We start from the raw sequence: 15,253 nt of genomic DNA, 5'->3' as shown, positions 1-15,253 counted from the left end.
GTAAAGCATTTTGATCTTTTGAAACTGGACCCAGCTGTCCTTGATCATTGGGCTTTTATAGTAAATAATAGAGATCGATTGTAAAATGGTCATGACTAATCAAACAGCTGATCTTAGTCAGTAACAAAGCTACACAGATCATCTCAATCAAATCTACACTCATCCTTCACTTATACTGTATTTGGGTTAAAATACGCACAAATGTGGTGTTCCCTTGGCAAATGATAATCATAATTGATAAACAGTTAAGTGTGGTTGTCAGCTTTAAAGATTAGGTTTACAAATATTTATTCCATTGTTGTGACCAGCGAGCACATAATATTGTGACCGCCATCAAAATCGCCTGTAAAATCACCTGTAAAATCGTCTGTATAGGTTAAACAGGTATACATTAAAACCCTACATCTGGCAAGAGGCTCAATGAGCCGAATTTGGCAAGTGTAGTGTGAGATGGCAGAGGCTCATTGAGCCGAATTTGTCATTGGCACACTCAAACACATATTTCGTTGTGTTATGATGGAATAAATTACTAACAACCTATACTGTTGTGAAGATGAGATTACGGGCTTTATTTTTCATATATAAAACATCTACGGGCGTTTCTATATACGCGTGTGGGAAATTTTGAAAACAGGTGATTTTTTTATAGTGCTGTGACAGTGTAGTACAAAACTCTTTAGGCGACTTATTAATAAAGTTTTTTTTATAATTTAGGCCTATTTCTTTTTTGTTTGTACAGTTTATAGCCTATAACCATGCTTGTAAATATACTTTCTTCATTATAAGTTTATTTCTAATTTAGGCCAAGGCTATTTCATTTTTTGGTTGGCAGCCAATTTTTTGCGTAGGCTTAGCCGATTTTAATTTTGTATGCCAAATACAATGTAGGCTTACTTTGTAAATATTTGTAATAATCATATTTAGTCATAAAATATATATTTCAATGTTTTTCAACCCAGTTTATGACTTGTTTTTTTTTACCATATCACTTTGTAATGACTTGTCACTTTTTTCGAAAATGAATTTTTTGGTTGCGACTTTCTACAAAACACTCTATAGGAGACTTATTACTTAGGTTTAGCAAAAAACCCTATATATATTCTAAAAGTACATAAAATTAGTAACAAAATTTATATCTCAGAATTTCATACATGAGGTATTGAAGATTTTATAATCATTTCATTCATGCGAATATGTTATACATTTTTCATAAAAAATGTAGAAGTTGTTTATATTTTGAGTTTTTTAATTTTTTCAGTTGCAATAATCAGTAAAATACAAATATTTATTGAAAGCCCTATGGTTTTTGAGTATAAACATGCAACTTTTATTGACTCTTGGAATTTATTACTTTTTTTGACATCACTCAAAATTTTATTTGCGTTTTTTTTGTGAAAACACATTTTGAAAGATTTATTGACTTTTTACTAATCCTTTTACAATTATTCCAAAAGTCTTTATATTACTACGTAGAGTACTAAACTGCCAAACTTTTTCCAATATATCTTTATAAGAAAAAAAAATTGTAAAACTTCTTATAATCAATAAAATTTCAAATTTTATTTTTCAAAGTAAAAAAAAAATAAACTTATCTCTTTGTTACTATGACAACTATGAGTAAAAAAATAAATAACTTTCACTAAATTGTTCATTGTTTTGTGCTGAATCAGAATATATATAATTTATTGTGTTTTCCATTCAATATAACAGAGTTATTAACAGTTTAATGAGGCCACTACCAAAGTTGACCAAAACCTCTGCCATCTCACAGGTGCACGGCTAGCAGACGACGCCGCCAGATCTAGGGATACCGTTAGCTTTTTATAAGAACTATGAACCTCACCTACTCTTGCGGATTTTAACATAAAAGTATTTTATTATCAAATCCATAGCAACGAATTTAGAGTAACTTCTGCAATTCGATGGGGAACTTGCATTTTTATTTGTTCTGACTTTTCCATATTTTCTTCAATCAATTTGATCTTCAGGATGGTTTTCGAGTTTGTCCGGTGAGTAAAGGTTTTAAGTATTAATACATTTTACCTAGAGTTCAAGTTTGGCCCCTTCGTTTGAAACAATAACTACATTTTTACCGTCTTTCCCTTGAGTTTACTCTTTCTTATCTTTTCTTATCTTTGAATGTTGGAGTGTTTTCTATGGTTTTGAAAGGTAATCTTTGAGTCAAATCTTTTAAAGTCGTCAGAAAATATGACTGTTATTCGTTTTAAAATAACGCCTGTAATACTTAGCAATTGCTCGAATTCGAGCAACACTAGTTCAGAATAACGTGCTATTACTTATTTATTTATTATTTAGTTCATTGTAGATTTGCTTTTTATTTTACACACCCTCAAAGTTAATTTTCAAACGCACAAATAACTAAACAAACCCTTATGATTGGAACATATCGTGCTAAAAGAGTCTAAACAAAATATCTAATACGTGCAAATTTTTAACATGTATTCACATGTGTTCAAAATGTAAAAGTATGATTGTATAGACCACAAAACAAAGACGCTGTGAGAATTTTGTTATGGAATTACTGAAAGACTAAAACACGTTTTGAAGTGGTAAGATTGTTAGGGAAGCATGTATTAAACGTGATACTGAACTGAATACTCAATTGACTTGCAAAAGGTCGAACGTGAAATGAAAACACCAATTGGGGATAGTATCTGAGTAGTAAAAATCAACGAAACAGGGGTCAATAATCTATTGGCGTCACCGAAATGACTTCATAAAAATTTAAGAAAAAGAAATTACAATGCCCTTTATTACAAGTAAATTAACAAATTATCTTTTGCCAAATAAAGGGTGTCCCAATAAGAACGCCGGATTTGAAATGTTAACAAACCATATATATTCATGCTAAATTTACAATATGAAACATGAATCTTAAAGCATAGTATCTCCGATTAGTAATTGAGTATTATGTCTTGTAAGTGTCAACCTGCCAAATACTGACAGGCCCGACATCTCTTGACAAAGTTTTCCGTCATTTTTTCTTACACTTCCTGTTGAATTCCATTAATGGCACGAATCATTTCCTCCTTCAAGTCTTGGATTGGTTGAGGATTATTGGCGAAAACAAACGACTTTAAATATCCCCGGAATAGAACTGAGCCAATTTATTCGAACTTAGAAATCAATCTTCGGACAGATGGATCATTTGGTGCATTGTCCCGGCCGTAAATAGTGCGCAGCTTCCGTGCTTGTAGTGCACTTTAACTATGACCACGCGTTGTTCCGTCGTGTAGCGATTCATGACTACAAATGGGACCTAATACTGATAACATTGCTGATAATTTGGGAATTTATATTGAAATACAGATAAGGATAAGACGCTCCTCAAATCCGGCGTTCTTACTGGGACACCCTTTAGTATAAAAGGTTGTGTAATTAAAGTGACTATAGTTGCCTATTTTAAAAATAAAATGTGATTCTTCTTTATGTTTTGTCACTTATTTAATTAGGTATAGCCTACGGTATAATTCACTTATAGATATTTTGAGGCCAAAGAAAAAATTTTAGTAGTGACATTTTAGCAAAGCTCGGTCCCCAGGTTATCTATGATATCAATTAGTATGACACAAGAACTGTCAATAGCCTCCAAGGTGAGGAGAGCTACTGAATGTCAACATGTCTCGACACATACATATCACCAGGGAGGCCGTGTGTACACTGAGGTCTTCACTTCTATCTATGATGTCAATTAGTATGACACAAGAACTGTCAATAACCTCCAAGGAGAGTAGAGCTACTCAATGTCAACATGTCTCAACACATACATATCACCAGGGAGGCCGTGTGTACACTGAGGTCTTCACTTCTATCTATGATGTCAATTAGTATGACACAAGAACTGTCAATAACCTCCAAGGAGAGTAGAGCTACTCAATGTCAACATGTCTCAACACATACATATCACCAGGGGAGGCCGTGTATACACTGAGGTCTTCACTTCTATCTATGATGTCAATTAGTATGACACAAGAACTGTCAATAACCTCCAAGGAGAGTAGAGCTACTCAATGTCAACATGTCTCAACACATACATATCACCAGGGGAGGCCGTGTATACACTGAGGTCTTCACTTCTATCTATGATGTCAATTAGTATGACACAAGAACTGTCAATAACCTCCAAGGAGAGGAGAGCTACTCAATGTCAACATGTCTCAACACATACACATCACCAGGGAGGCCGTGTGTACACTTAGGTCTTCACTTCTAACTATGATGTCAATTAGTTTGACACAAGAACTGGTAATAACCTCCAAGGAGAGTAGAGCTACTCAATGTCAACATGTCTCGACACATACATATCACCAGGGAGGCCGTGTATACACTGACGTCTTCACTTCTATCTATGATGCCAATTAGTTTGACACAAGAACTGTCAAAAACCTCCAAGGAGAGGAGAGATAATCAATGTCAACATGTCTCAACACATACATATCACCAGGGAGGCCATGTATACACTGAGGTCTTCACTTCTATCTATGATGTCAATTAGTATGACACAAGAACTGTCAATAACCTCCAAGGAGAGGAGAGCTACTCAATGTCAACATGTCTCAACACATACATATCACCAGGGAGGCCGTGTATTCACTGAGGTCTTCACTTCTATCTATGATGTCAATTAGTATGACAAAAGAACTGTCAATAACCTCCAAGGTGAGGAGAGCTACTCAATATCAACATGTCTCGAAGCATATATATCACCAGGGAGGCCATGTATACACTGAGGTCTTCACTTCTATCTATGATGTCAATTAGTATGACACAAGAACTGTCAATAACCTCCAAGGAGAGGAGAACTACTCAATGTCAACATGTCTCGACACATACATATCACCAGGGAGGCCGTGTATACAGTCTTCACTTCTATCTATCATGATGGCAATTAGTATGACACAAGAACTGTCAATAACCTCCAAGGAGAGGAGAGCTACTCAATGTCAACATGTCTCAACACATACATATCGCCAGGGATGCCGTGTATTCACTGAGGTCTTCACTTCTATCTATGATGTCAATTAGTATGACACAAGAACTGTCAATAACCTCCAAGGAGAGGAGAGCTACTCAATGTCAACATGTCTCGACACATACATATCACCAGGGAGGCCATGTATACACTGAGGTCTTCACTTCTATCTATGATGTCAATTAGTATGACACAAGAACTGTCAATAACCTCCAAGAAGAGAAGAGCTACTCAATGTCAACATGTCTCAACACATACATATCACCAGGGAGGCTGTGTATTCACTGAGGTCTTCACTTCTATCTATGATGTCAATTAGTATGACACAAGAACTGTCAATAACCTCCAAGGAGAGGAGAGCTACTCAATGTCAACATGTCTCAACACATACATATCACCAGGGAGGCCGTGTATTCACTGAGGTCTTCACTTCTATCTATGATGTCAATTAGTATGACACAAGAACTGTCAATAACCTCCAAGGAGAGGAGAGCTACTCAATGTCAACATGTCTCGACACATACATATCACCAGGGAGGTCGTGTATACACTGAGGTCTTCACTTCTATCTATGATGTCAATTAGTATGACACAAGAACTGTCAATAACCTCCAAGGAGAGGAGAGCTACTCAATGTCAACATGTCTCAACACATACATATCACCAAGGAGGCCGTGTATTCACTGAGGTCTTCACTTCTATCTATGATGCCAATTAGTATGACACAAGAACTGTCAATAACCTCCAAGGAAAGTAGAGCTACTCAATGTCAACATGTCTCGACACATACATATCACCAGGGAGGCCGTTTGTACACTTAGGTCTTCACTTCTATCTATGATGCCAATTAGTATGACACAAGAACTGTCAATAACCTCCAAGGAGAGTAGAGCTACTCGATGTCAACATGTCTCAACACATACATATCACCAGGGAGGCCGTGTGTACACTTAGGTCTTCACTTCTATCTATGATGCCAATTAGTATGACACAAGAACTGTCAATAACCTCCAAGGAGAGTAGAGCTACTCAATGTCAACATGTCTCAACACATACATATCACCAGGGAGGCCGTGTGTACACTTAGGTCATCACTTCTATCTATGATGCCAATTAGTATGACACAAGAACTGTCAATAACCTCCAAGGAGAGTAGAGCTACTCAATGTCAACATGTCTCGACACATACATATCACCAGGGAGGCCGTGTGTACACTTAGGTCTTCACTTCTATCTATGATGTCAATTAGTATGACACAAGAACTGTCAATAACCTCCAAGGAGAGTAGAGCTACTCAATGTCAACATGTCTCAACACATACACATCACCAGGGAGGCCGTGTGTACACTTAGGTCTTCACTTCTATCTATGATGTCAATTAGTTTGACACAAGAACTGGTAATAACCTCCAAGGAGAGTAGAGCTACTCAATGTCAACATGTCTCGACACATACATATCACCAGGGAGGCCGTGTATACACTGACGTCTTCACTTCTATCTATGATGCCAATTAGTTTGACACAAGAACTGTCAAAAACCTCCAAGGAGAGGAGAGATAATCAATGTCAACATGTCTCAACACATACATATCACCAGGGAGGCCTTGTATACACTGAGGTCTTCACTTCTATCTATGATGTCAATTAGTATGACACAAGAACTGTCAATAACCTCCAAGGAGAGGAGAGCTACTCAATGTCAACATGTCTCAACACATACATATCACCAGGGAGGCCGTGTATTCACTGAGGTCTTCACTTCTATCTATGATGTCAATTAGTATGACAAAAGAACTGTCAATAACCTCCAAGGTGAGGAGAGCTACTCAATATCAACATGTCTCGAAGCATATATATCACCAAGGAGGCCATGTATACACTGAGGTCTTCACTTCTATCTATGATGTCAATTAGTATGACACAAGAACTGTCAATAACCTCCAAGGAGAGGAGAACTACTCAATGTCAACATGTCTCGACACATACATATCACCAGGGAGGCCGTGTAAACAGTCTTCACTTCTATCCATCATGATGGCAATTAGTATGACACAAGAACTGTCAATAACCTCCAAGGAGAGGAGAGCTACTCAATGTCAACATGTCTCAACACATACATATCGCCAGGGATGCCGTGTATTCACTGAGGTCTTCACTTCTATCTATGATGTCAATTAGTATGACACAAGAACTGTCAATAACCTCCAAGGAGAGGAGAGCTACTCAATGTCAACATGTCTCGACACATACATATCACCAGGGAGGCCATGTATACACTGAGGTCTTCACTTCTATCTATGATGTCAATTAGTATGACACAAGAACTGTCAATAACCTCCAAGAAGAGAAGAGCTACTCAATGTCAACATGTCTCAACACATACATATCACCAGGGAGGCTGTGTATTCACTGAGGTCTTCACTTCTATCTATGATGTCAATTAGTATGACACAAGAACTGTCAATAACCTCCAAGGAGAGGAGAGCTACTCAATGTCTACATGTCTCAACACATACATATCACCAGGGAGGCCGTGTATTCACTGAGGTCTTCACTTCTATCTATGATGTCAATTAGTATGACACAAGAACTGTCAATAACCTCCAAGGAGAGGAGAGCTACTCAATGTCAACATGTCTCGACACATACATATCACCAGGGAGGTCGTGTATACACTGAGGTCTTCACTTCTATCTATGATGTCAATTAGTATGACACAAGAACTGTCAATAACCTCCAAGGAGAGGAGAGCTACTCAATGTCAACATGTCTCAACACATACATATCACCAAGGAGGCCGTGTATTCACTGAGGTCTTCACTTCTATCTATGATGTCAATTAGTATGACACAAGAACTGTCAATAACCTCCAAGGAGAGGAGAGCTACTCAATGTCAACATGTCTCGACACATACATATCACCAGGGAGGCCGTGTATACACTAAGGTCTTCACTTCTATCTATGATGTCAATTAGTATGACACAAGAACTGTCAATAACCTCCAAGGAGAGGAGAGCTACTCGTTGTCAACATGTCTCGACACATACATATCACCAGGGAGGCTGTGTATACACTTAGGTCTTCACTTCTATCTATGATGTCAATTAGTATGACACAAGAACTGTCAATAACCTCCAAGGAGAGTAGAGCTACTCAATGTCAACATGTCTCAACACATACACATCACCAGGGAGGCCGTGTGTACACTTAGGTCTTCACTTCTATCTATGATGTCAATTAGTTTGACACAAGAACTGGTAATAACCTCCAAGGAGAGTAGAGCTACTCAATGTCAACGTGTCTCGACACATACATATCACCAGGGAGGCCGTGTATTCACTGAGGTCTTCACTTCTATCTATACTCTTTATAACTCTTCTTCTATCCATATTTTCTTCAATCAATTTGATCTTCAGGATGGTTTTCGAGTTTGTCCGGTGAGGAAAAGTTTTAAGTATTAATACATTTTACCTAGAGTTCAAGTTTGGCCGCTTCGTTTGGAACAATAACTACATTTTTACCGTCTTTCCCTTGAGTTTAATCTTTCTTATCTTTTCTTATCTTTGAATGTTGGAGTGTTTTCTATGGTTTTGAAAGGTAATCTTTGAGTCAAATCTTTTAAGGTCGTCAGAAAATATGACTGTTATTCGTTTTAAAATAACGCCTGTAATACTTAGCAATTGCTCGAATTTGAGCAACACTAGTTCAGAATAACGTGCTATTACTTATTTATTTATTATTTAGTTCATTGTAGATTTGCTTTTTATTTTACACACCCTCAAAGTTAATTTTTAAACGCCCAAATAACTAAAAAACTCTTATGATTAGAACATATCGTGCTAAAAGAGTCTAAACAAAATATCTAATACGTGCAAATTTTTAACATGTATTCACATGTGTCAAAATGTAAAAGTATGAATGTATAGACCACAAAACAAAGACGCTGTGAGAATTTTGTTATGGAATTACTGAAAGACTAAAACACGTTTTGAAGTGGTAAGATTGTTAGGGAAGCGTGTATTAAACGTGATACTGAACTGAATACTCAATTGGCTTGCAAAAGGTCGAACGTGAAATGAAAACACCAATTGGGGATAGTATCTGAGTAGTAAAAATCAACGAAACAGGGGTCAATAATCTATTGGCGTCACCGAAATGACTTCATAAAAATTTAAGAAAAAAAATTACAATGCCCTTTATTACAATCAAGTTACAAAATTATCTTTTGCCAAATAGTATAAAGGTTGTGTAATTAAAGTGACTATAGTTGCCTATTTTAAAAATAAAATGTGATTCTTCTTTATGTTTTGTCACTTATTTAATTAGGTATAGCCTACGGTATAATTCACTTATGGATATTTTGAAGCCAAAGAAAAAAATTTTAGTAGTGAAAAATATATTACTCAGCTTATAACATTTTAATGAACATATAAGGCCTAGGCCCATTCAATTTTATAAAGCGATTTGTGGTGAAATGAATAAAATGCCCATTAAAATGTAGTATCTTAATAGGTATTTGTTTATTGAATAGAGATTTTCTTAATTGTTAACTTAGATTAATAGGTTTGTTGATTAAAAAAATATCACCAAATTAATGCATACTTAAAAATAATAGCTACTGCTTACATAGAAAAGTCAACTACGCCCAACGATGTATAATACTCTACTTCGCATATTTATTACGTACCTCCCATAATAGAGTTATTATACTTAAATGGTCATAGTCAGCTGTAGCCTTAAATATTTTATTGATTAGAAAAATACTGCCAAAGAAGATAAGATACCAAACATGAACTTAATACCAAATACTGCTCTCAGAATACACTAATGTTTTTCCCCGAGCAAAGCTCGGTCCTCAGGTTATCTATGATATCAATTAGTATGACACAAGAACTGTCAAAAACCTCCAAGGAGAGTAGAGCTACTCAATGTCAACATGTCTCAACACATACACATCACCAGGGAGGCCGTGTGTACACTTAGGTCTTCACTTCTATCTATGATGCCAATTAGTATGACACAAGAACTGTCAATAACCTCCAAGGAAAGTAGAGCTACTCAATGTCAACATGTCTCAACACATACATATCACCAGGGAGGCCGTGTGTACACTTAGGTCTTCACTTCTATCTATGATATCAATTAGTATGACACAAGAACTGTCAAAAACCTCCAAGGAGAGTAGAGCTACTCAATGTCAACATGTCTCGACACATACATATCACCAGGGAGGCCGTGTGTACACTTAGGTCTTCACTTCTATCTATGATGCCAATTAGTATGACACAAGAACTGTCAATAACCTCCAAGGAAAGTAGAGCTACTCAATGTCAACATGTCTCAACACATACATATCACCAGGGAGGCCGTGTGTACACTTAGGTCTTCACTTCTATCTATGATGCCAATTAGTATGACACAAGAACTGTCAATAACCTCCAAGGAGAGTAGAGCTACTCAATGTCAACATGTCTCAACACATACATATCACCAGGGAGGCCGTGTGTACACTTAGGTCTTCACTTCTATCTATGATGCCAATTAGTATGACACAAGAACTGTCAATAACCTCCAAGGAGAGTAGAGCTACTCAATGTCAACATGTCTCAACACATACATATCACCAGGGAGGCCGTGTGTACACTTAGGTCATCACTTCTATCTATGATGCCAATTAGTATGACACAAGAACTGTCAATAACCTCCAAGGAGAGTAGAGCTACTCAATGTCAACATGTCTCGACACATACATATCACCAGGGAGGCCGTGTGTACACTTAGGTCTTCACTTCTATCTATGATGTCAATTAGTATGACACAAGAACTGTCAATAACCTCCAAGGAGAGTAGAGCTACTCAATGTCAACATGTCTCAACACATACACATCACCAGGGAGGCCGTGTGTACACTTAGGTCTTCACTTCTATCTATGATGTCAATTAGTTTGACACAAGAACTGTCAATAACCTACAAGGAGAGGAGAGCTACTCAATGTCAACATGTCTCAACACATACATATCACAAGGGAGGCCGTGTTTACACTGAGGTCTTCACTTCTATCTATGATGTCAATTAGTATGACACAAGAACTGTCAATAACCCCCAAGGAGAGGAGAGCTACTCAATGTCAACATGTCTCAACACATACATATCACCAGGGAGGCCGTGTATTCACTGAGGTCTTCACTTCTATCTATGATGTCAATTAGTATGACACAATAACTGTCAATAACCTTCAAGGTGAGGAGAGCTACTCAATGTCAACATGTCTCGACACATACATATCACCAGGGAGGCCATGTATACACTGAGGTCTTCACTTCTATCTATGATGTCAATTAGTATGACACAAGAACTGTCAATAACCTCCAAGGAGAGGAGAACTACTCAATGTCAACATGTCTCGACACATACATATCACCAGGGAGGCCGTGTGTACACTTAGGTCATCACTTCTATCTATGATGTCAATTAGTATGACACAAGAACTGTCAATAACCTCCAAGGAGAGTAGAGCTACTCAATGTCAACATGTCTCGACACATACATATCACCAGGGAGACCGTGTATACACTGATGTCTTCACTTCTATCTATGATGTCAATTAGTATGACACAAGAACTGTCAATAACCTCCGAGGAGAGTAGAGCTACTCAATGTCAACATGTCTCAACACATACATATCACCAGGGAGGCCGTGTATACACTGAGGTCTTTACTTCTATCTATGATGTCAATTAGTATGACACAAGAACTGTCAATAACTTCCAAAAACCAGGAAGGACACGTTAAAATATGATTTGAAACCTATAGACACAGGCAATTTAAAAAAATTAATTTAAAATAATATTTTAAATAAAATATTTACCAATAATTTTTTATTGAATATTATTTTGATTTGATTGAGATGATTTTCCCCATTTTTGAGCCTAAGTCAGAATGTCTAATTTACATATCCACATTAGAAAATATTCAAAAATTTCGAATATTCAACGATTTTGTGTTTTTGATGAGACGAAGCACATACTGTACTAGAATAACTTGATAACCAGTGGCTTATTGCAGCACATATTGAAGTAAGAGTAAGACACACACCTCACTGGGGGACATAAATCTTAGTAAATCTCTAGCTTTGGTATTACTCTGAGAAGATTCACTTACAGCTGGTTCAAAAAACTTGTTCCTCCATACATATTTTTTCTGATTAAATTTTATTAGTATTTTTAGTTTTTGTTCTTACTACGAATTAGCTTAAACAATCAGCAATTGATGTATTAATATTGCTACCTTTCTATTCAAAATCACATCAATGATAATTTTACCACAGTAAAATGTAAAGGTTTATGATGATTATAATTTATTATGAATTTTAAGTGTTTATTAACTCTTTGAGGACATATTAGGTGTACTCTTTGTCACATTCTTGCCACACCAATTAGAGTAAATAGTACATTTAAAATCGTTTTCTATTGGACACCATTTATCCTTATACCCAATAGGAAAAAGAGGATCAAGAGAAAACAAAGAGAAAGATATATAGTACTCCTATATAAATATTACGTGTTACTATCAAAATAACATAAAGCATACTGAATCACAAACTATATACTGCATATTGTATAATATAAACACGACCGAGCTTATAGCTGTGTTCTATTATATTTGTGTATTCTCTATTGGAATACCGAAGAGTCCAAGTACTTTTTTCTTAAACTATATAATACTCGTGAAATCTAGAGGAGACAACATCACAGTGGAATACCTAGTTTTGTGGTGATTATGGTCCCCTTCGGTAGTTTTAATCAAGTTTTGGTCCCTACGTACTATATTTTGGACATCAGATTCTATGACTTTGGGGATATTTTACTTAACTGCAATACATATCAAAACCGTTGTATTAATGGTTTATAATTTTCAAACAGCAGCATATTATGCTACCTATAATATGCTGCTGTTTGAAAAATTATAAACCATTTATAAAAAACATTTTTGTTTAATGTTTATACTTCCTCTTTGCAACTGTCCATTTTTTGCACTTCATTATATAGGGGTAGTTCTTATAATAAATGCAAGTGTACTTTTCGGTGTTTAAAAAAAATTACAGAACCATAATTTGTTATTAGTACTATATAAATGCATAATATATATTTTCCTTCTTAAAATGGTTATCTTAAAGATTCGCTATTATACATCGTTAAGGTATTTTAAGTTTCTTTAATTCGTTATAAGTTTTGAACCTTTAGATGTATTTCACCGTTAAATTGACTTATTATTTTTCTTATAAAATAAGCTATATTCTTCTCAGAAAGCCATTTTTGTGTTAATTAGTTTTAAGTAGTTTTGAATTTGTATCTTAATGGGGAAAATTAAGTTTAGTATTTTAGTTTTATTTCATTTTTTTATTAGTTATTATTATTATTTTTTTTTTTTAAGATGCATCCTTTAATTTCACAGTGTGCTTGTTCGGATTAGTCTTAAAAATTAGAAGAGTTTAATGTATAGTTCAACAAACTATGTTTGTAAAATTTAAAATTAGTATGTATTAAAATATATGTTTTGAATCCTTTGTACTAATTGGCTACATGTGAGTTCTCTTGTTTAGAATTCACTTTTGTATTCCAAAAACTATGTTCAAGTATTCGAAGCGTGTAACATTGGACGAAACACATTTCTTGTCCAATCCCATAACACAAATCAGCTGTTATTGCCTTTTCATTCTCCAAACGGAGATTTTATTGAACTCACTGTGATTTGTTGTCCTTGCAAACTTTACAAATCGCACTGGTTGGATAACGATGTTTATTTCAAAGTACCATGATATATCTTAAAAAAAAATACTAATATGTTAATATCAAAGTAGACCTAAGTATTTGGATGTTGTAAAACTCACTTTGTTAAAGTTATTATTGTTTTGTGCTATATATTCCTTATTCCTAGGCAACTCAATTTTTTCGAAACTGCAGAGAATGATGAGCAAACACTAGTTCTATTTGAAGGTAAAAGTTTGACACCTCATTAATACTCAAACAACTCATTAACATTTCGGTTTTAAAATCCGTGTTGGGGAATGCACTCGAAACTAACACAAAGAGAAACTAAACACATTTGTTTTGAAAATAGATATTTTGTTTGAAATGGTTTAGAGAAATGCTTAAGCTGCTAAAATGTTGCTGTATTAAGATATCTTTATAGAAAGACATTTTAAACTATTTAAAATGGGTAAAAGGTTTTAGTAAATTTGAAGTGTTCCATTTTTTTAACTTGATTATTTATTTTGGATAAGGATGATTGTTCAATGTGGATTAACATATAAATGTAGATAAAATATACATTCATATCTAGGCTATTCATTTGTTTGTTTTCTTTTTTTTGTGAATTGTGCATTGGTTTTGGCCCTATAACTTCCGTTGGTTTTTTTCTAATGACCTCAAAACTATTTCTAATAGTAGGTTACGAGGAGTTTTGCAAGTTGCTAACTGTAATCTGAATGAAACTACAGTCAACTTATATCTATTTGACAAACTCGTAGGTACTTCTCATGAAAATCGTGGAACGTCTAACCTCAGAGGTGTTGCTGAGTAAGAAATCACTTTTTTCCTCGATCATTTCTGAAGATTTGGTGATTTAGAGTCTACACTGAATTCTCTAGATGTGCAATAATAAGCGTTATTAGTTAAAAAGACACTAGTAAATTATAATTTAAAACTATATATTTTTTGTTCAATATTGACTGTAAAACTCCCTCAATTGAACTGTTAGTTCGTATTTTCTAGTCTACATCATACCATTTATCTTGGATACTGAAGTATAAGTATTTGAAATAAAATTACAAATAAATACCTGTAGACAGAGAGTTGTCTAAAGAGACAAAATAAAAAAATAAACAATTATCTCGAAAGGCGTTGTTCTATAAAACATGTACTTTCTTTTAGCTATTCATTGTTTGGTAATTGACGAGTTGTAGAGTTTTTGTAATGACCTAAGATTGACTCTAGTTAATGCCATGTCAAATTTCATTTATTCATTTTATAATTTAATTTTAATTAATTATTGGAAAGCCTATATTTTTGTTCTCTTACAAGGATTGAAAATACATGCTAACTTATATCGTTCTAAAGTTTTCCACTTTTGTTAATTTGACAAATAAATTGAAGCAACGATACGCAAATTTAGTCAAGGCTAGTATCGAAGGATTAGATTTATTAATCAACAAGAGGTGTGTCTTCCTTTAACACATGGCACTAAGTGACATATCAG

The 15,253-nt window shown here is 35.1% G+C and overlaps 1 protein-coding gene across 1 annotated transcript; it reads right to left on the bottom strand.

Moving 5' to 3' along the window:
• Window positions 1–3,599: 3,599 nt before the first annotated feature.
• On the bottom strand, window positions 3,600–8,384 carry LOC128982674 (uncharacterized). The gene is made up of 9 exons (XM_054401616.1): window positions 8,309–8,384; window positions 7,644–7,745; window positions 7,112–7,213; window positions 6,582–6,683; window positions 5,518–5,619; window positions 5,252–5,353; window positions 4,986–5,087; window positions 4,456–4,557; window positions 3,600–3,757 (listed from the first exon to the last, which is right to left on the bottom strand). The coding sequence occupies exons 1-9, from the start codon at window positions 8,382–8,384 to the stop codon at window positions 3,600–3,602; spliced, it is 948 nt and encodes a 315-aa protein (XP_054257591.1).
• Between the last annotated feature and the right edge of the window lie 6,869 nt (window positions 8,385–15,253).

Source organism: Macrosteles quadrilineatus, unplaced genomic scaffold, assembly GCF_028750875.1.
Source record: "Macrosteles quadrilineatus isolate MER2022 unplaced genomic scaffold, UCM_ALF_1.0 Scaffold_950__1_contigs__length_25036, whole genome shotgun sequence".
Lineage (NCBI taxonomy): Eukaryota > Metazoa > Arthropoda > Insecta > Hemiptera > Cicadellidae > Macrosteles > Macrosteles quadrilineatus.
Note: the sequence above shows the minus strand (reverse complement) of the source record. Positions and strands in the feature narration are given on the sequence as shown.